The sequence below is a fragment of the Diabrotica virgifera genome, chromosome 5 (assembly GCF_917563875.1).
Source record: "Diabrotica virgifera virgifera chromosome 5, PGI_DIABVI_V3a".
Classification (NCBI taxonomy): domain Eukaryota; kingdom Metazoa; phylum Arthropoda; class Insecta; order Coleoptera; family Chrysomelidae; genus Diabrotica; species Diabrotica virgifera.
Genome location: NC_065447.1, coordinates 80,278,265 through 80,303,396, shown reverse-complemented (window position 1 = coordinate 80,303,396; position 25,132 = coordinate 80,278,265). Strand labels below are relative to the sequence as shown.

The 25,132-nt window shown below is 34.2% G+C and overlaps 2 protein-coding genes across 3 annotated transcripts in view; both read left to right on the top strand.

Moving 5' to 3' along the window:
* LOC114334644 (disheveled-associated activator of morphogenesis 1) overlaps positions 1-25,132 on the top strand; it is a 951,114-nt gene that overhangs the window by 122,621 nt on the left and 803,361 nt on the right. The window lies entirely within an intron of this gene.
* On the top strand, positions 576-5,903 carry LOC126885384 (uncharacterized). Its single transcript, XM_050651946.1, has 3 exons — positions 576-832; positions 895-1,301; positions 5,737-5,903. Exons 1-3 carry the CDS (start codon positions 576-578, stop codon positions 5,901-5,903), a joined length of 831 nt encoding a protein of 276 aa, XP_050507903.1.

The window sequence follows — 25,132 nt, the reverse complement described above, 5'->3', positions numbered from 1 at the left end:
AATATGGGTCATATAAAGTCACCGTTAATATACAAACCAGACGCTAAGAAAGACATGGTTTTACGAAACGAATGCATCCCCTGACCATATGTTTTTGGAGTGTCAGTTTAACAAACTGAAGTCCCCATAAATTAATTACCATATCAGACCATTATGTCAACAACTCACTTTGAGACATTCATTCGTTTTTAAAAATGCAGAAGTGTATCTGTTTTTATGCGTCAGATCGGAGTGATTTATTGTCCTCTCCGGGCCATATTGTAGGAAGGCATAACATCGATATAATAGGTTGTGGCTTTTCTTAACAGTCTATTCACAGCGTGCAACCGAGGCACTACTCGCTAACGACCGACCCTTTTCCGAGATCTAACTAAGCAACACCTTTTTGTTACCAAAATAAATAAATGTTTTACTGTTCGTTGTTAACTTATTTTTATTATTTTTAATTAATTCCGTCAACTCACACCTACCGGAATATTGGTGACCCCGAGAACATTTAAAACGCCGCGAAAATTTAACAAATTAGTGCTAATAATATACTTTTGCCGATTTTTTAAATACAGTGAGCATCGACAATGACGGACAGTACCAGTGCCAACAACAGTGCTTCAGTGCTTCAGGATAACAGTGCTTCAGTTGATCGGATTTCAGTTAAAATCCCACCGTTTTGGCCCAACGATCTTGAAATTTGGTTCCTGCAAGTGGAAAACCAATTTGCACTTGTAAACATAACAAGTGACGCAGCAAAATTTAACTACATAGTTGCTAATCTCGAAACAGTGTACATATCAGAACTTAGGGACACCATTGTGTCACCACCAGCAACAGAGAGGTACGTAAAATTAAAGTCAGAGTTAATTAAGAGAGTGCCTCTCAGCAACAAAAAATTAAAAGACTACTTAAGCATGAAGAACTGGGCGATCGACGACCTTCTCAATTTTTACGACATTTACAGTCTTTAGCAGGCACAACAGTACCAGATAATATTGTAAGATCTCTGTGGTTAGGTAGACTGCCATCGTCTACACAGGCTATCCTAGCTGCTCAAGCTAAAGCTAGTTTGGACGCAGTTGCCGAGCTAGCTGACACAATCTCCGAAGCTATAGCTCCTGGCGTCCATATTTCAGGAGCTTCCAACGCGCGCGAAAGTACCATCGATAAATTGACAGCCGAATTAGCTGAAATGAAAATTCAGCTAGCTAATTTGTCGCAGGCTCAAGCACAACCCAATACATACCGTCGTAACCGCAGCAACTCAAGAGGCAGACCTTATCCTAGAGACAGGAGCTACAGCAGGGAACGTAATAGTGACATTTGTTGGTATCACTACCGTTTTGGTGACCAGGCTCAAAAGTGTTCTCTTCCGTGCAAACATCAGGAAAATATCGCGGGCAGTCGGTAAGTGCGGCATCCGATCGAAGCCCAAAGTCTCGCCGCCTTTACGTAACAGACTATGATACTAAAAAACAATTTTTAATCGACACCGGTGCCGATCTGTGGGTTTTCCCGCGGAAATATGTACGGGGTGCACGCGAAAAGACTTCATACGAACTATACGTGGCCAATGACACTAAAATCGCGACATACGGGTATGTGAATTTGACTTTAAACATCGGACTACGGCGTGATTTTACGTGACGATTCGTAGTGGCGGACACTTCAAAGCCTACCTATATATGAGTTACTTTCAAGCAATTTCTGCAAAAAAATATGAGTCACCTCTCAACATCCAAATGTACTAATATTTTTACAGAGGCGCCCTGGTCTAATAATATTGGTTTTAGCTACATCGCCCCATAAAAATCGTCAGATTATATTTTTTCTGTAATCCTTAAAGGATTTTCTTCGAAATATAAAACAATCAATCGCGCTTCGAGTATTTCAAGATTCAAGAGTACAACTTTGTGACTCGCCCATTTCCTTACACCTCGCTCAAATCGTAAGTTTTTTTTATACACTGTTCTTCATGTACTTCTTCATATTATACTGGGTTGGGCTAAAGAATGGAACCAAGCAAATATCTTTGAAACGAAAAGAACAATATTTTTGAAACTTTGCATGCAAGTACAGTGACGCAAAACGCATCTGTTGCTATAATTTTTGTTACTAGTTCACTTCCGGTTTCACCGGAAATACCCTTAACTTATTTATTTTAAATGGGACACCCTGTATATTTTTGCAGATTTTGAAAGAACTTATTATTTTTAATTCATACATACCAAATTTGGAAGATAAAAATAGTTAAAAAGTGTCTGTAGATAATTTTTTGTATTAAAAATAAACGAGTACTACCATCCATACTATAGACTAAAACTATTGTTGTATTTATTTGAATTTAGCATAGTAGGTAACTGTTACTGAACTAATTGACAGAAATAAGTTTTATTCAAAATGGTTCATTTACGTGAAAGAGATCGCATTGAAATATTAATGATAATCGGTCATGGTGATCGTGTTAGAACTCATAACGAGGTGTGTAATATTTTTAATGAATTGCATCCTGAAAGAAATCCTATATCACGTTCAACGGTTACTAAAACATTGAAACGTTTTAATGCAGCTGGGATAGTCAAAAATTTGCCAAAAACTGGAAGACCACGGACTGCAACGAACGAAGTTATCAAACAAAATATTGCAATTGATTTACAGGAATCACCTCAAACTTCCACAACAAATTTGGACTAAACCATGGAATAAGTCAACGTTCTGTAAGGAGAATATTGAAAATGGAAAAATATCATCCGTATAATGGTTGATCAATTGGTTCAAGAATTGTCAAATGATGATTTTGACCGACGCCGACGGACGGCTAGAGTTTTGTTAACGAATGATGGACATTTGTAACAATGACAAACATTTTGCAAGTAATGTAGTGTTTTCCGATGAGGCAACTTTTTGCTTAAATGGAACCGTTAACCGCCAGAACTGTAGGTATTGGTCGAATGAGAATCCCCGTTGGATTATTGAAGCACATACCCAACATCCACAAAAGTTAAATGTTTGGATGAGAATTGTTCAAAATAGACTAATAGGCCCTTTTTTCATAGACGGAAATTTGAATGGTGACAAGTATTTAAATTTACTAAATAACCAAATTATTCCTGCTTTTCAACAGAATGGCCAGTTACCACAAAATTTTTGGTTTCAACAAGATGGAGCGCCTCCCCACTATGATCGACGGGTTAGGGATTTTTTGGATATGAATTTTCCAAATCAATGGATCGGACGTAGAGGATTCCTAGACTGGCCAGCTCGTTCTCCCGATCTCAACCCGTTAGATTTTTTTTTCTTTGGGGTTATCTAAAATCACGGGTTTACGTTAATAGACCAACATGCTTGCAGGATTTGAGACAGAAAATAATTGATGAATGTGATCTAATACGTGGAGAAATTCTGGAAAGAGTGACTCAAGAATTGATTTATAGGCTTGCACGTTGTCAACAGGTGAATGGCGGGCATTTTCAACATTTAAAATGATTTTTTTAAATTTTTATTAACATTGGTCTAACGTAAATAAATTAACCCATTTTTTAACTGTAAAGAGATTTATTTCTTGTTTTAATAGTTTTTTCTTCCAAACTTGGTATTTATGAATTACAAATAAAAAGTTCTTTTAAAATCTGCAAAAATGTACAGGGTGTCCCATTTAAAGTAAATAAGTTAAGGGTATTTCCGGTGAAACCAGAAGTGAACTAGTAACAAAAAGTATTGCAACAGATGCGTTTTGCGTCACTGTACTTGCATGCAAAGTTTCAAAAATATTGTTCTTTTCGTTTCAAAGATATTTGCTTGGTTCCATTCTTTAGCCCAACTCTGTATTAGAATTTTTCTGAGGATATACATATTTTTTTACGGGGTGCCCTCAACGCACGCTCCTGTATTAAGAGTCCATGGTAGGGGTTAGGGATACATTACAGGGTACAAGGTTTCTCCCCATGTAATAATCTGACGCGCTCGAGTAACGCGCAAATTCCCCGTTTGGACTCCCCTAGCATATTATTTTATTTAAAAGATAGAGCTTTTTATATAGTCGAAGATGATATCACAGCTCAATCATGGGAATTCATTTACTATCACGGATAACGCAAGGTTAAATTGTTATTTTGTATGTACATTACATGTACCAATGGAGACTACTTTTTATTTGATCATAAAATTCATATAAACGTTTTTTCGTAACCTGAACCTCGTGATACGGTTAGTGAAACATCGATTTAATCTATGTACGGCAATCAACGTAGACACACCTTACGTCTCTTCCTGGAAGTGTTTTTATTTCAATGAGAACCAGACTAAAGAAGAAATTTCTTATGGCATCGTGTCTTTAAGTGAAATTAGTGACAGGCGGTGACAAAAACTAAATAATTCATTTTCATTTCACGAAAAAGAAAACAAACGATTACTCAGCCACTTGATCTTATTTGTATTTCTCGAATGAGCATGTTATCAGTATGGAAATCGCATTTGATGCTAATGCGGAGTTGAAACATATTATTATTGCTTATTTACATTTGCCTACTTTATATACTTTTGTTTTTGTTGAAGAAGGATATTATAAAAGGTGTGCCTTTGAAAACCTCTAAATATTCAACGAAATGATTTTATCGCATATTTAATCGATTCCTCATTCATTAGATGGTTCATTTTAAAGTTTTTTCTTTGAGTACCTACCTGAGTTATTGCCTCTTGTATGTTAACTCCATTTTTATAATTCCTTATTCGCGCCTTTCTATGTTCGCGAGATTCTCTCTACTGTTTCTTTTCAAGATACCTGATTTCCTAATCTACTTTACGGTGTCTTTCTTCTGTATGCACCTGACGTAGAGTACCTAGATCTACATATCGCACATCTAGATGAAGAGTAGCACAACTCAAAATATTCCAAAATGGAGTTATTGCGATTATCGAAATCTGCGTCGAAAACTACACGAGTGAAAAAGACACCTGTGTAAAAATCTCCATCAATAACATGTAGATGACGCTGTAAGTTAGTCTTTCTGAGTTGTTCCCAGTATACCGCCGCCAACAATAGTAACGCATAACTAGTTACGACAACGCCAGCTGTAGGAGAAGATATATCCACACGCACAAAGACTGGATTATTTTGGCTTATTTTTGTATTTGTGATTAATTGTATTATTAATTTTAAATTATTTTGAGTTACTTTGGTATTTGTGATTCAACCTGTTTTGTTTCTCGAACGTTCTTCAAATTATTTCCATTTACACGGTTGTTTTTTACAAAGGTGAGTATTTTTTTATAAAATAACTACAAATAGTCTGGTATTGGTGAAAATATTTTACATAGTTTGAGATATTTGGGTATTGCTGGTTAAATTTAAATCGGCTCTTATTTTAAAACAATAATATCTATTGTCTATTTTAATAAAGAAATATTTAGAGATGTTTGCAGTTTTGAAAATGACTTTTATCTACTATTTTTTCAATAAAAGGAAATGTCAATTTAGAAACATTTTTTGAGTTAATATAGTATTCTTGAATTTTAATAAATTCGTATGTTTTTTAATCAGATTTACTCAGATTTGAGTATCTGAAACTGTCTTTCGGTCAGTGGCGGATCCAAGGGGGGGCGATGGGGGCGATCGGCCCCCCCTCTCAAACCAAGTGATTTAATTTTCTTCCAAACAGATAATTAGACATTTTTTATAATAAATTTTATAATATTGACTAAGATATATGTATTAAATACATATGAATTATAAATAAATTTTATTAGTACATGACAAAACGTTCACCTCAGTCTCTAGCCGGAGTGGAGGATGGATAGCAATGCTCACCTCAAACATCGGCCCAAACAAAGACTGGACAAGGATCACCTCAGAGAAATCGACCAAAACGCCTCAGACCACAAAGCTTCGCGGAAACCGCCATGGCACACCTTAGGGTGGCCATCATAGATTAGGTAAACCCGTAAGGCAAGGTCACTCGGTCACAGCCGACCGGGAAGACCTTATCAAACGCAGCCTGATGGATGAATTGGACAGAGCAATCTTGTCCAACTCCAACAGTCAAGCAAAAGCACCCACGTTTAAATTGTGGACCTATTTTGGTGAGATCATCAGAGTAGTATGTCGTGACGACTGAGTGGCTGGAAAAGGTTATAGATGACTTCAAACCGTGGGAGGAAGCATCGCTAGCTGTTGTAAGTCAGGATAAGCTCCCGAAGCTTACCAAAGCCTCTCTATGGATCTCGGGGGATGTTACTACCACCTCCGATGTCTCAGAAAGAGTGCTGCAGAGGCTAACGGCGTAAAGTCCAGACATGTCAGTTACGAGATAGTGCACCTTCCACCACGAGGTAAAGACTGATCCGAACGGACACCTGTTCGTCTTTGGAATCGGAGATGAGGACTTGGCTGTCGTTAAGAAAAGACCAATGAGGCTGAGATACGCGTCCACCTCATTGACTCTAAAAGCAAGCACCAAAAAAATGAAGGGCACCTCCTCGGAACCAGGGAGCTCAGCTACTCGGCAGCTGGAGACGGTCACTGAGGCTGAGACACCCATGGTCCACAGCAGGACGACGATCATCAGATGGTGGTCGACGAACCCTGCAGAGGAAGCGCAAAGTGACTAAGGCTGCCGCCTCCTCAATCCAGGAGGAAATGAACGCCTAAAAGAATTAGTACGATACCTTCGCCATGGCCAAGGACATCGGGAAGAGGGTAATTATTATTCAGTGCAATCTCCAACACAAAAAGGTGGGAATGGCGACAATCTACCGTCACCTGGATGTAACGGAGAATGCAATAGCATTAATCCGAGAAGCTTGGATAACTAAGACCAAAATAATTGGTTTCAGCAGTCTAAATGGTCAAATCTTCAGCTTACAAAACAACCAACAACCGAGAACAGCAATATATGTTCCCAGAAAAATCAAACCCCTCGTGAAGTTGTGCACCTCAGATATAACTGCGGTTAAAATAAAATTCCCATGGGCAAAAGGCAAAAATAGAGAGTTAATACTAGCATCGGTCTATCTCCCCTCAGATGCAGCCACCGTACCACCAACAAAGGAGATGGAAGATCTAGTAGACCATTGTCTCAGCCAGAAGGTAGAACTTATTACCAGGAAAAACCTATGCTGGAGAGTTGGTTTTTTAACTGGCCATTGTAACTAAGCAAACACCTCCAGACACTGGGGCTAGTAGACACACCTCTGTACAGGAAGTGTAAATGAGATGACGAAACTGTCGAGCATGTTCTATATGAATGGCTGGAGTTTTCGTCAATACGAGAGTATGCGTTCGGCGAGCCTTGACCTACACGTGCCGACATAGGGGAGATGTCCCCTGGTTAAGGAGTTATGAGTTAAGGAGGACAGCCCCCTGGGAGGATGCACAATGGGTCAATTGTGGCCTAAGTACTGTGGGACTTGACTCGCCCTTCGTACTCTAAAGATACAGAGATAGTACGGGACTTTTCCGGTGGGCCGGTAGGCTAAAAAAAGGCCGGCATAGTGGAAAATTATCTAAAGATTTAGCCGATCGGCCCCCCCTCTTAACACTGCTGGATCCGCCGCTGCTTTCGGTCCTTTTTTCCTAGACGAAAAGAAGGTAAATACGTGGCCTAAGGGTCCTTTATTTGCTTTCTTCTATATTCGTCGTCTCTTGTGCTTATATATTGTAAAAACTGGAGATATAGGATGCAGCCAGAAAGCAGTTTCTTAACGAAAAGTCTCGGATTTAAAATATTGTTTATTATTTTTATTTCAATTATTTTAATTGTTTAAAAGTAGTAAACTTTGTATCTAGCGCTTTTCGTTCCCTCGTTTTACGAGAGATGTCGTTGGATTGCGTCTCAAAAGGTGTAATCATTGCATCGCGATGTTTTCCCTTAAATTGGCAGGGTGTTGATATTTTGTTTAGAGTTGTGACTGCACAGCTTCACTGAGGATGCATAAGATGCTGAAATAGCTATATGGAGATGATGGCCCAACTCAGAAATCAAATAGAAACATAAACTGCCTTTATCTTTTATCTTATCTTCGTATGTTTTTCTTATAGATGATGAAAGGTCGTGGCCTTGTACTTCTACAGAAAGCGATGGAGGCTACGTCAAATAATCCTGATAGTACTAATACTGGGATGAAGCTTCGAGAGAACTCGACAACACTTTTGATGAGCACCAAGGTGACGGAAGAAATTTTAGTTAATAATACCATGGAATTACAGAAGAACCCAACAAAGTTAGCATCACCATCAACTAGTGCTCAGGTAAAACCATCATACTGCATTTCACCGGTTAACAGTCACAGTAGCAATTTAGACGATTCGGATGCGGATCCGCACTTCAACCCATCTCCTAAAACGAGAACTCGACGTCTACCTCTCATATATTCAAGAAAAAGATCTCGTTCCTCAAGTTCCAGCTCCTCATCTAGTAATTCCAGCAGCTCATCTAGTAATTCTAGCAGCTCTTCAAGCAGCAGTAACACAGAAATAAGTAGTAAGTCTGTGTCATCCGTTATATTGGATTCTGCCAATCTTTTAAACGAGATTCCTGCTCCTGAAACTTCCACCTCTTAATCGATCATAGATCAGTCTGCTGATCCTGAAAACCATCAAAGGGGTAGAAAAAGGACTAGAAACCCTGCTGGTTGGTCATCGAATATTAAGAAATTGCATCGAAATACCGGAAAGGCCTATGTCAGTTCAACTAATAAAAGTGTGCCTGAAAGAGCCATCAAGCCTCCATGCAACGATAAGTGTAGATTGAAATGCAAAACAAAAATAGGAGAAATATTACGCAAAATTTTATTTGAAAATTTTTGGCAAATGGCCGATCTTCAAAGGCAAAGAGAGTTCATTGTAAGGCACACTCAAGTTATTAAGCCTAAATACAGATACAGTAGTACCCAAAATTATAGGTCATTAAATTCTGCATTTTTCTTTGACGTTGAAAACATTCTTATTAGAGTCTGCAAGACTTTCTTTAAAGCTACTCTAAACATAAGCGATCAATGTATTAGGACAGCTCTTTTAAAACGACAAGACGGCGGTTTCATAGAAGATGACCGAAGGGGTAAACACAAACAGCACTCGACCATAGATAATGAAGTAAAAGAAAGTGTAGTCGTATTTATCAGGTCTATACCTAGAATAGAATCTCATTACCTCCGTGCACAAACCACAAGGGAATTTATTCCAAGTGAAAAATCTCTTGCGGATTTATACCGTGATTATAAAGATCTACGCGAAAATCAAAGTTTACCAATTGCTTCGGCATCAACTTTTAATCGAATTTTTAACACGCAGTTTAATATTTCGTTTCACATCCCAAAAAAGATGCCTGCGATCAGTGCGAAACATACAAAAATTCTACAGAAGAAGAAAAACAAAAATTGCGTGAAGCTTATGACCAACATTTGAAAGAGAAAGTGCTGTCCAGATCAGAAAAAGAAGCAGATAAGAAAAGGACAGACGCCGTTGTTGCAGTTTACGATCTTCAAGCCGTAATGCAGGTGCCTAAAGGGCAAGTATCCTTGTTTTTTTTATAAATCAAGAATTAATTGCCTAAATTTTACGATTAGTGATTTGTTCGCACAAGATGTAAGATGCTTTTTTTGGGACGAGACTGAAGGTAAACGCGGTGCTGTGGAAATTGGATCCTGTGTATTGCAATATCTACAAATAGCAGCTTTAAAAAATATATCAGGTACTGAACTCAATATTATATTTTACAGTGACAACTGTTGTGGCCAACAAAAAAATAAATATCTGCTCAGTGTCTACGCCTTTGCTGTTGCGACTATGGGAATAAACTCAATTACTCATAAATATTTGATCCGTGGACATTCACAAAACGAAGGTGATAATGTGCACAGTGTTATCGAGAAACAAATCAAAAGATATACTAAATCAGGTCCAATATACTGTCCACAACAATACGCAACTTTAATAAGAACAGCTAAAAAATCTGGAAAACCTTATTATGTGGAAGAACTTACACATGACAAGTTCTATGATATTAAAACTCTTCAAGAAGAATGGGGAAATAATTTCACTGTTAATGATAATAGAGAACAAGTAAAATGGCACGACATTAAACAGTTGCGTGTTGAAAAGCAGCAACCGATGACATTTTTTTATAAAACTTCTTATGAAGAGACTGTTTTTAAAAAAGTATTTGTAAGAAATCAAAGGCGAACAGAAGTTCACAAATTTTCTCCTTTAAAACAAGAGTATTTACAAAAAATACCATTGGGTGACAATAAGAAACGGGACATTATGGAATTAATTGATAAGAAAATTATTCCACAGAATTACGTTGATTCTTATTACAAAAATGCACTAGGTATAGAATAACTTGAAAACGTATAAATGTATTATTGATGATTCCGTTTATTTTTAGAGACATTTTATAAAGTAGCGCTGTGTTTTACAAACCTTTTTAAGTTTAATAGAATAGAATAATGTGATTTCTTTTATACTTTTTGAAATGTTTTATAAACCTTTTTTAAGTTTATTAGAATAGAATACCATGATTCCTTTTATTTTTAGAGACATTTCTTACACTAGTACTTTGTTTTAGATTATTTTTAATTGTTTGTTACCTAAGTCCTAAATAAAGATATTCAGTTGAACTAAAAAATTGTTTTAATTCATTAATTATAAAATATACAAAAGTTAGACACACCACTCTTTCTGTGAAGATCATTAAAAAATATGGAGATTAAGAGTGCATTAACTCAATATTTCACTAAAATTCAATCAATTTGAGTTAATAAATTAGTAAAGAATGATTTAGTCACGAATACTAACATAACACAAAAAATATGAATTAACAAGTGATGCGAGTATTGAAGGAAGTAATTATGCAAATAAATATCTTAGTAAAATAATTTATGCAATACTATGCAACAATATTTTGAACAGGACAACTAGAAATGGAATTATACGTTTTTTGCCATTCCTGAAAAAAGAGATATTTTGAGTTGTGCTACTCTTCATCTAGATGTGCGATATAATGCAATTTACTATTTTTTAGTTGGGGATAAGCCACAATTTAAATCTAAAATTAAGTTTATTTAACGTTTCGATTTCCACTTCGGAAATCGTTATCAAAATACAAAACAATAATACACTTGAGTCCAGGGTTCTTTACCCGTGCGTCATCATTTAAAGTACATATCGCACTAATAATACAATAGTGTCGTAACTCAAAATGTTTAGAATTTGACATAACACTATATTCAGACGTAAAATTCAATTCCCTACAAGTCAATAAAACCGTCGTTTTAATAGTGCAAAAAAGAGTAAGAGATGACGCCTTAAGACGGTATTCATGACTGACCGACTGTCGTAATCGCCCTCACAATATTGCGCCATTTTTAGTTGCGGCCAACAGTGATCGGGAACGTACTTGTTGCTTTGCTCATCATTTTGATTTTCCACGTTATTGCTGAATCATGTATGTAATTTGCATATCTACATTTTGAGTTATTGCGTTCTTGTTGATTTGAACCTAACCATAACATTGTTGTTTTTCTACTTATTACACTATTACTGATTTACACAAGCACGTTTTAAAATAATATTTTTACTAACGACACTATTATTGGTTCAGTTCATTATTTTTGACATGCTACACTATTGTTGAATCATAACTTTAAACCATTTTTTTGTCGTTTGCAAAACGTTTCTTAATCATTATCTATTTTTCACTCAACGCAACGTATAGGAATATCTCATTTAAAATGTGCAGCAGTGTTATTAAAAAAGCTTACTAAATACTAACTATTTTATAAATTTAGAGTTAATACACTCTTCGTGACATTCTTGTTCATTTCGTCAATTACCTATGTTAATAATTACTTAATTCATTTTTAAGGGGGCGATTCATAGCAACAAGTGATCGTGAGCGATTACTTGTTGTTGCTATGACAACAAATGTTGAGGATGGCGAACAGGAAAACTCTTTACCGTCGTTATTCCCACTGGTGAGTACAAATAATGAACCTGGTGCCCAGATAGAGAACAGTGACGTTACGAAAGTACAACCGGCACCTATACCTTCACCATTAACGAGTCATCAAAGTACTTCAAAGAAATTGACGTAAACAGTGACCTTTAGTAAGGTCAGTAATGTTAAACCTATTACAGAATACAGAAAACCTATAGTTTGTTTCGATGTCGAACAGTAAAACCAACAAGTAGCTCTTCCTCAAGAAGCTCTTCCTCAAGAAGCTCTTCCTCAAGAAGCTCTTCTTCAAGAAGCTCTTCTTCAAGAAGCTCTTCATCGAGTAGCTCTTCTACTAGTAGCTCTTGAAAACGCAGGAAACATGGCAAATTACGCGGGAAACATGGCAACCAACATACTGTGGAACCGGAGATCTATGCAGGTGTCAAACATTTTATAAACTCTATACCACGCGTCGAATTACATTACCTTAGAGCTCAGACGTCACGGGAATATATCCAGTGTGACAAGTCTTTAGCTGATTTATATCGAGACTACAAAGACAAATGTACAGAAGAAAACTTCAAATCATTCGCGTCTGCAACTACCTATTTTTAACCGCATTTTTACTAAAGGTTTTAAAATCTCCTTCCATACACCAAAAAAGATAATGTGATCTTTGTGAAAATTTCAAAAATGCTGATGAGGATGGAAAAACAGTATTATTGTAACGTACGAAAACCACTTGAAAGCAAAAGAACTGTCCAGAAAGGAGAAAGAAAAAGACAAAAATGCTTACATAGATTCAACAATATTCACCGTATATGACTTGCAATATGTGCTGCCAATACCAAGAGGCCAAGTTTCATTATTTTTTTTATAAAAGTACAATTAACTGTTTTAATTTTACAATGAGCGACAAAGAGTCAGCAAAATTTCCCAAAATTTGACGTAAACCGCAGAAAAAATTAGTAAATCAAATTGTAGTAACACAAAATATTTCATAAATAATGTCGTAACTAAAAATAATATTTCATTTTAAACATTTTGCTTAGAACACTACCGTTTTAACTCAAAATTCTTAAATAACTTCACTGACATACTGTTATTTAACTAAGAGTACAAAGAAACTTCCTTTAATATTAATTAGAAACACGTTATGCATTAATTTCTTAATCAATAGGAAATGAGTAATGAGTTTTTCGTTGATTCTGAAAAATCATCTTTTTTAAGTTACGACACTATTGTATTATTAGTGCGATATACGAAATAAGTCGGAAATTTACTAAACGCAACAGCAAGTGACAGTAAGTAGCTACTGCCCCGATCACGGGTTATTTGACGTTATCAAAAATAAAATGTCAAATATAAGTTTTGCTTTAAAATTTTGGTGCAGAATTACAGCTACATTTGAAGTAGCTTAATAAATTCTTATCATTAGTGATTAATAAATAAATAAACAATTTATAAAAAAATTCAATAACATATTTTCTTTTTGTCATTTCATTCATTTTGGCGGAAACTTAACAAAACCTTATATTCTTATTCCTTAACGGTCACTTAACAAAACTTCCTTAAAATGCCCAAAATAAAATGCACTTAACATAAAATTTCAAACTCCAATATAAAATTAGTTGTGAAAAAAACTGTTTGTGTATTATAAAAAACTTCAAAATGCAAAAATTCTACAAAAAAACAGCAAAAAATTCAACAGACTGACAGCCACAAAAGTAAACAAACCAGAAACGTCACAATGTACTTAAAATCTGAAAACATTCCTAAGCGTCTTTTTTGCACCTATCTCTTTTCAATATACTGCTACTAGAGCGTTCATAAAAATAACATTTGTTTTTACTTAATGACAGGCGGTAGCTGGTTTGTCTTTAGTTTTATGCGTGGAAGAGAATGATGCTAGATAAAAAGTATGTGTTTTATCTCGCCAGGTAATAATGACGCACGGGTAAAGAATCCTGGACTCAAGTGTAAATTAAACAAATTTTCTGTATCTCCCGCTTTTTAGGAAAATAGAAATGAAGAAATGCCCGTAAAAGTCCAGTATTTTATTAATTTAAATTTATTATCATGTCATATGTTAAAACTCTTTTCAAAACTTGTGTGTAAAACACATTATTTAGAATCTGTCTCTGTTATATTTTGAAATGTTTTTTATGTCTCTTGAAAAAATCTGTTTTTTCGACTTTTGCGACTCTAAATGCTTCACTTTTTAGTAATAGACGAAAAAAGCGAAAATTTACCGTTTTTTGATCTTCATTTGTTTATAACTATGTATATCATCAAAATCGGCTGCAGTAAGCATAGGTTATTAATGTAGATGTCCATACTACTCAAAAAATTTGGTTTCGGCTTGGAGGGGATGTGTCACGAGAAAAATCTTATTTCTCTGGACGATAAGGCCTCCTTATTTCTAACTATCTTGACCCCGCTTATCTTAGTATTCGTCTGTAAACTCATATCAAATGCTTCCAAGCGTTTAAGCATAGCCTTACTTAGACTCCACGCTTTCACTCCATACAATAGCACTGAAAATATATACTTAACAATGTGTCATTCGAACGCGAAGGTCAGCACTAAGATCGTGGCTGCAAAGCACGTTTTTTATTTTTACAAAAGTAGCTAGGCTTTGCACGATGTTGATTTAGTATTGTGATACATGTCATAGGCGTAACCAGGGGGGGTTTGAGAGTTGTAAACCCCCATTGGGTGTACTTTGAGCTCTATACGCTTAACACCATAGCCCTCAGAGACCTTCCAATAGTTGTAACCCCCCCTTTCAGGTAGTTGTAACCCCCCCTTAGCATCATCCTGGTTACGCCTATGACACATGTCGACTTTAGCCAATCAGTTGTTAATATCCCAGTGTCGCAAATTCTTTTAAAGAGATAACACAGTGCTTTAATTCCATTTTCCCCCAAAAACTTTAGTATTTCAGTATGTATTTACTTCATCGGGGCCAAGAGGTTTTCTATTTTTTGCCCTTTGTATTGCCCATATAACACCACTTTCTGTTATAATATGGGCCTGTTATAGCAATCGATGTTTTATGTTTTACTCTTCCATCTTCAAATAATTCAGAAATGTAGCTTGTCCGTTTTTGTCTTTTAAACTTTGTGATATAATTATTATTTCCGTTTGTTTCCGACGATCTCTTTTAATTTCTTGTGCAGATAAAATGTATGGTATTTCTTTTCAGTGTTTAATTTCTTTACTATGAAATTGTGTTTTCGCATGTCTAATAGTCTTCTGCCTGATTATTGCGTGAATCGTCTTGTATTCGTTTTTATCTTTATTTCTGACTTCTTTTCTTTGACTCGTGAGTCTCAGTATTTCTTCTGTCATCGACCCTTGTTTTGTTATTGAAAACTTCTATAAGTACTCGGAAAAACTTACCGGTTTGGCTTAAGCATTAAAAGTTATGTAAGAAAAAAATAATATAAACCGAATCGGATAGTATAATAGAAACCGAAAGTTTTTAGTTCCCGCTCGGAGAAAAATAGAAATAGTACATTGTTTACCGGGTAGGAAAAGCTTAACATTCCTGGACGACTGTGAAGATTGCTAAGTCGAGGCGCAAGCCGAGACTTAGCAACACAGAGTCCAGGAATGTGGCTTTTCCTACGAGGTAAACATACTATTTTTCCGCAAATCGTTTAAAATTCGACAGATATTGATTGATTAAAAAAAAACGCGATAATTTTATTCCCAAATAAATGGTGCTTTGAAATTCCTAATAAAATTACTTGGGTTACTATGGAAACGTATTGAGGTTGAATTGTCAAACTTGACGCTTATAAATTTAATTGCTGGTGTTCTCGAAAGTAAAATGATAAGTGATGATGAAATTTCCATTCCTGGGACTCCTCCAGAGCTGGTTGAGGCAGTGAATACTGCTTCATTAGAATTATTGCCAAAGAAATCAAGAGAAAAGTACGAAAATGCATACAGACGTTTTATGGATTATCGCATGAGTAAAAATACGAGTTCTTTCTCAGAAAATGTTGTAATGGCATACTTCCTAGACCTTTGTTTAAAGATGAAATCTTCAACATTATGGGCCAATTATTCAATGCTGAAGTCAACCCTTGCACTTAAACACAATGTAGATATATCTACATACTCAAAACTTCGTTCTTTATTGAAACGGCAAGCTCAAGGTTATAGGGCAAAGAAATCTAAGATTTTAACGAAGGAAGAAATTGAAAAATTTATCCAGGAAGCTCCAGATAAAGAAAATTTAATGATTAAGGCAATTTACAAGGTTTTAATAGCAATGTGTTTTCTATCATTTATGTAGAACACTAACAACTGTACGGAAATATCATTTCCTTACAGTAAGGAAATGACATTTCCTTACAGTAAGGAAGTCCTGACTTTTTCTTCAAGAAATTTTGACAGGAATGTCAAAATTTCCTGGCGATTTGCGGAAAAAGGATATTTATACTAAAACCAAGATAGCTAGAGCTATTATCATCATCTATTTTTATACTAGATCAAGTCTTAAAATGTTGTTCCTGATGTATTTTATATTAATAATTTTCCTACATTTATCATATTAAAGTACATATTAAAATAATCCTTCATTTCAACTACCGTTCAACAATCTGATCTTGAAAATTTAAATTAAAAACAAAACAAACTCTCCCATATTATAGCGAATATATAACCGAAACTGGTTATTAAATGAAAATGAACCGTCACTTAAAAATCAGCTGTTTGATTAATATAAATTTTAATGAGCGAAATAACCAAAAACTATTTCAAGACCGCACTTTCTGCATAATGAAGACGGCAACAGCATGGTTAAGGTGTATTTGTGTGATGTAATGACGGAACTAATAAAAATGTAACGGAATGATTGATGATGCATTGAATCATTGTATACCAACCTCAACCAAAACTATTTTGGGCAATTTAATTCAATGACGTTATTTCAGTAACATTTGTTATTTGCTGATGCACCATATCAATTTCAGGAATGATGGGTGTCACATGGAGTCCCAAGAATTGATGTTCTATGGCTCTCGAGCTATTTCTTGAAAATCCTTTATAGGATAGGCCAGCTTCCTTTTTATAGATCATTGAATTGTTTTTTCAATCCTTAAAGTTTGTATAAAGTTAAAGAAAAAATTTTCCATTGATATTTTATGGTTTAGTCAACCGAATTATACTTTTAGTTGTATTGTATATATTATATTCAATAATCTTTCATTAAAAAAAAAGATTGTGTGTATACTTTGTACGCACGTAAGAAGTTATACTTCTATTATATGATTTCAACGAAATCAATATAACAGTTTATTTATATTTTATTTAAATATTAAACTAACTTTAATACTTACTACTTTCCAAAAATTTTTATTAAAACAATACGAAAAATTAAAAAAATAAAAGAATAAAACACACGCAAACACATTGAAAAATGAAACCAAAGAAATTATTTCTGAACAATTGTTGAGAAAATTTTAACTAAATACGTGTTTTCTAAAAAAATATATATAATAAATATACTTACAATCATAAAATGTATATAAAAAAATAAAAAAAATAAAAATTTGCATTCGGAATTGAACCTGCGTCTATCAGGTTTAGATTATTTTGAACTCACCCCACGCATAATTTAACTACCGAGACATGTGAATAAAGTGGAAAGATATATATCTAGCAACTAAACGTTTTAAAGTTTTTTGACAGTTGCTTATTCTGTTAGTTTAATCAAATAAGTTTGATTCTTGTGGAATTAAAATACGACAAAATATAGACTAAAAAAGTATATACAATATATTAGATGGAGATTTTTGTTGATAATCAAATTATGTAAATCAGAGCATTACCTACTAGCTAGGTAGGTACATTTTCCAAATAAGTATTTACCTAATTTGTAATTTTTTACTACAATACTGAAACATTTACAATAAGGTACGTACCTGTTGCTTTTAAAAACTATTTAAAAAGTCACTACAATTATGAACTTGCTTTTTGTCACTGTCCTCACAACAATAAAAACTAATAGGTATACCTACACAACATTTTGTTTATCAAGAATCTCCATTTGAATAATTATTGACAGATGATTTTAACACCCAATCAGATCCCTCATAACGTTTCATACAATACTGTCGGTGTGCGCATGCGCCCAGCAAAATAAAAATTTTCCCTCGTGCCTAAAGAAGTATAACTTCAAAAATATATAATTATGGCACTTTACTGCTTTCTTTTAGATTTACACATTGAATAATAAAATTTCATTTCGGCACTTTTTTATTCTTTACTGAATTATTCTTGTTGATTAATGTTTATAAATCTCGTAAATATAAATTGTTGAATCGTCATTATAAGTTTTATTTTACTTATCTATAAATAGGGCACTGGTCATTCAAAATGTGCAGTACCTATTCCAATATTCAGTTGAATGTGATTCTGTGCATAAGCCGTATTTTTTTTTAATTTCATATTTATTAATCGCGATTTGCATAAAAAGTTTTATATTATATCATATTTAGGAGAAATTATTCTGTATACAGTAACTAATATTTTGGATAATAAATATATGAAAGTATTGAAAATAAAGTAAATTTTGGGATTTTTGTGGAAGTAGCGGATAATCTTATAATTTTGACTTTTATACTGGCCTGGCCAAACAATCGCTAAAATGATAGTGAATATTTGATCTTAGGATTAAAAGTAGTATTTTTATGTGTTATATTGCATTTTTGAACCTGCAAACCACACGGTATTTTTAATAATTTATTTACAAACACTGTGTATCACTATGTAAGCATTTATTTACAAAACTTGGCCTGGTAAAGAAGCTTGTGTTTCGTATGATTTTCAATTTGATGTAAATGGAGACATCATCAATTAGCCCTGATTTGTCCATTGATGAACTTCAGATATTTCCATCTTTTTCTGTTCTGCGCCTCTGCTATCCAGTCGCTCACAGTTCTTTTGAGGTTGTCGGTCCAACGCGTTGGGGTCTTCCTCGGCTTGGCTTGTCTGCCCGTGGTCTCCACTCAAGCAATTTTTATGTCCATCTGTCCTCTTCCATTCTTTTTGTGTAATGGTAATGATAATAATTATCTGCTCCATTATTGGTCACTCAGAGTATGGAGCAGCAGGCCTACGTCTCTCCGATGAGACTCCAATAAGAGTCGAAAATCGTCGATTCAGAGTGCTGGACTGCGCTCCGTATTCTGAGTGAAAAATAAGATTGTTTTGCCTTCGCATTGCAACTGAATAAAAATGGTATACATTTTTATTTTTATATTAGTATTACTTCTATAGAGTAACTAGGTCCATTTTCCGTTGGAACTTTACCAAGCTGCAGACGGGGGTTGTGAATTGCATAGTGTAGAATTCCTTCTCTTCTGTCTTCACTGCAGCATCCATTTGGCTTGCATATTGTAGAAGCCTTGGAGGTGTCACCAGGGAAATGGACCAATATGTTTTCAATTTAAAAATCTTTTAGTAATATTTTTAATATTTTTCAATATTATTAATGTCGCTATTAGAATTGAAAACTTTACCTTTCAATTGCCAGATGACGCTAGTCACCTGATCCATTCACGTCAGTTGCGGTGTGGGGGATAAACTCTCGTTGTTGGTGACTCAGAGTATGGAGCAGCAGGCCTACGTCTCTCCGATGAGACTCCAATAAGAGTCCAAAATCGTCAATTCAGAGTGCTGGACTGCGTCCGTATTCTGAGTGAAAATAAGATTGTTTTGCCTTCGCATTGCAACTGAATAAAAATTATATACATTTTTATTTTTAAAATCGTATATGTATTTCTTAACTGCGAGTATACAGGTGTAACAAAAATGCAGGTCATAAATTAAATCATATATTCTGAGACCAAAAATAGTTCGATTGAACCTAACTTACCTTAGTATAAATTTGCACATAAAGAAAGTTACAGCCCTTTGAAGTTACAAAACGAAAATCGATTTTTTTCAATATATCGAAAACTATTATAGATTTTTTATTGAAAATTGGAAATGGATTTACATCTGGAGCATCTTAAACAATAGCAGACAAATTTGTAAACCCCATAAAAATTTTATGGGGTTTTTTGAATCAATACTACTACTGGTTTGTTGGAAAATATACTACTAAAATAAGAGCTAATATAAGAAGTGATATTAATCAATCTTCACACGACTGATTGATATGGCATTATTAAGGTAATGGCTTCTCTAAAAACGAATTAATAATAGACTGGGCAGTATCGTCGCCCCCGCTAGCGAAATTATTCCGATTCGATTTTTTTGCACAAACTTACTCAAAAAGAGGTCCTTATAACATATCCACAGGGTGCCGGGCGGTGCCGTGGTCGAAAAATTGTTTAAACAATTTTTTTTAAACAAAATCACAAAAATAATTTTTTCATTTCGATCAAAATTTTTTCAAATAACTTGGGTCGTTTTGAGCAAAGAAGGTCTCTTGTCATTTTTCTCTAAAATGGATTGTTGTCTAGTTATATGCGATTAAAAATTTGAAAAATGCGAAAATGGCCATTGTCAAGTCTTAATAACTCGATTAAAAATTATTATTATGAAATTAAAAAAGTGACCAAATCAAGTTTCAAACCCCTTTTTCAAGGTCCTGAAGGGATTTTTGTCATTATTTTATTACAAAACTGCTATTTTTAATTATTAACAATTAGCGCTGTAGTCCAACTGTATCGTCGCCCCCGTTAGCGAAACTATTTCGATTAGATTTTTTTGCACAAACTTACTCAAAAAGAGGTCCTTATATAACACATCCACAGGGTGCCGGACGGTGCCATGATCGAAAAATTGTTTAAACAATTTTTTTTAAACAAATTCACAAAAATAATTTTTTCATTGCGAGCGATTTTTTTTAGATAATTTGGATTATTCTGAGCAAAAAAGGTCTCTTGTGATTTTTCTCTAAAATTGATTGTTGTCGAGTTATATGGCCATCTTGGCATTTTTCAAATTTTAAATCGCGTATAACTTGACAACAATCAATTTTAGAGAAAAATCACAAGATACCTTTTTTGCTCAGAATATCCCAAGTTATCTTAAAAAAAATTGTTCGAAATGAAAAAATTATTTTTGTGAGTTTGTTTAAAAAAATTGTTTAAACAATTTTTCGACCACGGCACCGCCCGGCACCCTGTGGATATGTTATAAAGACCGCTTTTTGGGTAAGCTTGTGCAAAAAAATCGAATCGGAATAATTTCACTAACGGGGGCGACGATAAATCCTGGACTATAGCGCTAATTGTTAATAATTAAAAATAACAGCTTTGTAATAAAATAATGACAAAAATCTCTTCAGGACCTTAAAGAAGGGGGTTGAAACTTGATTTGGTTACTTATTGAATTTTATAATAATAATTTAATCGAGTTATTAAGCCATGAAAATGGCCATTTTCACATTTTTCAAATTTCTAATCGTATATAACTCGACAACAATCAATTTTAGAGAAAAACGACAAGAGCTCTTTTTTGCTCAGAATGACCCAAAATATCTAAAAAAAATTGTTCGAAATGAAAAAATGATTTTCGTGAATTTGTTTAAAAAAATTGTTTAAACAATGTTTCGACCACGACACCGCCCGGCACCCTGTGGATATGTTATAAGGACCTCTTTTTGGGTAAGCTTGTGCAAAAAAATCGAATCGGAATAATTTCGCTAGCGGAGGCGACGATACTGCCCGGTCTATAAGTCAAATATTTTAGATTTTTAAAATGTGTAGCATTTCATGGGTTACTTACAGCAAAGCTTGCGTGCAGTTGGTTCCTCGCCTTTTGTTCGAGGACCAAAAAACCTTACGTATGGGTTTACATGTGCAACATCTCATGGAATACAGGCAAAACGGTAATGACTTTCTTCCATCAATAATTTCTGACAATTAATCTATCTTAGATTATCTTGCCATCAAGCAGTAAGACGAAAACGTTCAAATACGCTCTCGCGTGATGTCATTTTTCTGTGCGACAATGCTCGGCCTCCGGTGTCTTGTTGCCAAAGTAATGATAGAAAATCTACAGCGAAAGAAATGGGGGATATTAGAGTATCCACTCTGTAGTCCCTGTCCCTATTTATTATCTTGCGATTTTCAAATCTCTGGGCCAGTGGCGCTTTCGTGAAACAATTTGTTTTTACCTATTCTTTAAAGTTACCGTTAGAGCTTAATAACAATGTGAAACAATAATATATAGAAAATTCTATTTAAAAAGGTACGTTTTGTCCATCCTCGTAATATGTTACATTATTTACGTAATATTACACAATTAAATAAACAAAAATAAATTAAAAAATTCTCTTCTTGAGGGTTGAGCGTAGATATACTTATCACAAATTTTTTTTAGTGTAATGATTCACGTTATTTTGAAAACATTTTCTTTTTAGTCCAGAAAGCCACTGCGCATCCGCTAGGAAAAATATTCTAATTCGGATTTTTTACACAATCTTACTCAAAAAGGAACCCTTTTAACAAATTTGCATGTTGCCAGGACCAAAAGTTGGTCAAAAATTTTTTAAACGTTTTTTTTGTTTTTTTCCTAAAATTATTTTTTTTGCATGGAACAGAATTTTTTTTAGGTTTTTTGGATCATTCCAAACAGAAAAGGTCTTTAGTGACTTTTCTCTAGTTGATAGTGTTTGACATATAAGCGATTAAAAATTGAAAAATTGCGAAATCGGCTATTTTTAACCTCAAAAACTATGTGAAAAACTGAAAATTTGAATGTTGCCAAGGTAGATAGATATTCTTTAAACATCGATTGATGAAATCCCGAAGAGTTTTTTGCAATACAATATTCAAAACTCCTTTGTTTTTTAATTGCTAATCAAGCGTGCGCGACACTATTTTCCACCGTTGCATGTGTATGCAGTATGGTGCAAATGAAAGGAATAAATTCGTTATTTCGTAAACCGGCAACTTTAAAGAAAAATCCCGAAGTAGGTCGATTTTTATTTTTAAGTTGTGATATTGTGACATATATGGTATACTAGTGACGTCATCCATCTGGGCGTGATGACGTAATCGATGATTTTTTTAAATGAGAATAGGGGTCGTGTACTAGCTCATTTTAAAGGTTCTTCAATTCTCTATTCAGTAATATAAATATTTACATAATTATTTGGACACAGGGTGTCCAATAATTAAATTTTTTCGTCAATTTGCCAAATGATTTAATTTAATAAATTTTTTTTGGACACCCTGTATAAATAATTATGTACATGTTTATATTACTGAATAGAGAATTGAAGAACCTTTCAAATGAGCTAGCACACGACCCGTATTCTCATTTAAAAAAATCATCGATTACGTCATCACGCCCAGATGGATGACATCACTAGTATACTATATATCGACGGCTGAAAGGCAAAAATGACCAAGCGACATTTTGGCTAACTTTACACTAGAGCGGTTTAAAGTTTGAAATTTTGAAAAAAAATTCATAAAACATGATTAAGTGGTTTTATTGTCATAATTCAAACGAACTTTAAATGCAGTTTAGATACTTTATAAACTACCCTTTGTAGACTATGTATTTTTTAAATAGTTTATGAAATAATGTCGGTTAGTAATATTTTTTGCTAAATCGCAACCAGGAAAAAGTTACCAACCGACTATATTTTTTTGCTTTCAACTGGAAAAAAATACTGAAGGTGACTAATTTTTATTATCGGAACTGGTAAAATTGACTAAACCTGATACATTTTTTAATGTATTTTAAGAAATATAACTTATCCGAAAAATTTTCATGTTTTGTAACAGGTAAAATGGTTGAACTAGAAAACTAAAAAATATAATTTACAGTAATTATCATCCTAATAACAGGCCTTACTTTGAATCGTCTCGTCTTTATCCATACGACATGCATGATCAGTGAAATGTATAAATTTCTTATTTGAAATATTTACTGATTTCTTGGCATACTGATAATACAGGGACATATAAGAGGCTGAGGGAGTATAGAAAGAAGGAGAGTGTTATCGTTGAAGAATTTAAGGGACTGTTTTAAATGCAGTTCCATAGAACTCTTCAGAGCAGCTGTAGATAGAGTGAAGATAGTGATGATGATATCCAACCTCCGATTAGGAGACGGCACTTAAAGAAGAAGAAGTTAGTAACACCAAACACTAATATAGTATAAGAAACACTAAAATATAAATATGTGTACTTACCGAAGGTAAATCTTTCGTAGATGCCCCTGCTCTTGCCAAAGCTAGGTTTAGGATGTTATGTATTCGTTTTCTACTCTCCATTATATTAATAAAACAATACTGTTGATTCAAAAATAAGTTATAATAGTAATACCCAATAGTAAAAAATATCGATTTTAGCTATTCCACAATTTCGAAGCACACTGCCGGTATTCTGTTACTAACTACAAATCAAACTATGATTTGGAGCCCTTCTAAACGGTGGTACAGGTTAAGTGCAATAATGATAAACTTCCTTTTAAAATTTCCTTTTTTATATTTAAGCAACATTTTATATCTAAGCAACAAAAACATAAAAAAACGGCAGGTAAATTATTACCAAGCGACAACTTCGACCTATTTTCGGTAGAAAGAAGGAACTATTGATCTTTTTTAAGAAAGTTACATCTCGATATAATTAACTAAACAAAAATGGTATTCAATTAATGTGCGAAAAAAAGTAATAAATGACAAAAACAAAATTTTTGGGTAGGGTAAAATTTCTTAAGCATTTTAAAAACTTTAGATATTGTTTGTAAAAAATCACTACGCGCCCAAACATTTAAAATACAATCTAATAAAAACTTACTAACTGTAAATGATTAAACTGGAAGAGGTACCAAATGAAAGATGTTCTGAAATTTACAAAATTCTAGTCGCTTGGTCGCCGAAAATTGGTAAAAATGTCAATTATTTTAAGTAACCAAGCGACAAAAAATTCATCGTAGCCGCACGAGGATACAACCAATCGACGCAGAAAAATTTTCTGATTTCAGTGATATATATATGTCAATATCGCCCAAATGGGCGTTTGGTAACTTTTGCCTTTCAACCGTCGATATACTACAATATCATTACATAAAAATAAAAACCAACCTGTTTTGGGATTTTTCCTTAAAGTCACCGGTTTACGAAATAACGAATTTATTCCTTTCATGCACCATACTGTATACACATGCAACGGTGGAAAATAGTGTCGCGCACGCTTGATTGGCAATTAAAAAACAAAGGG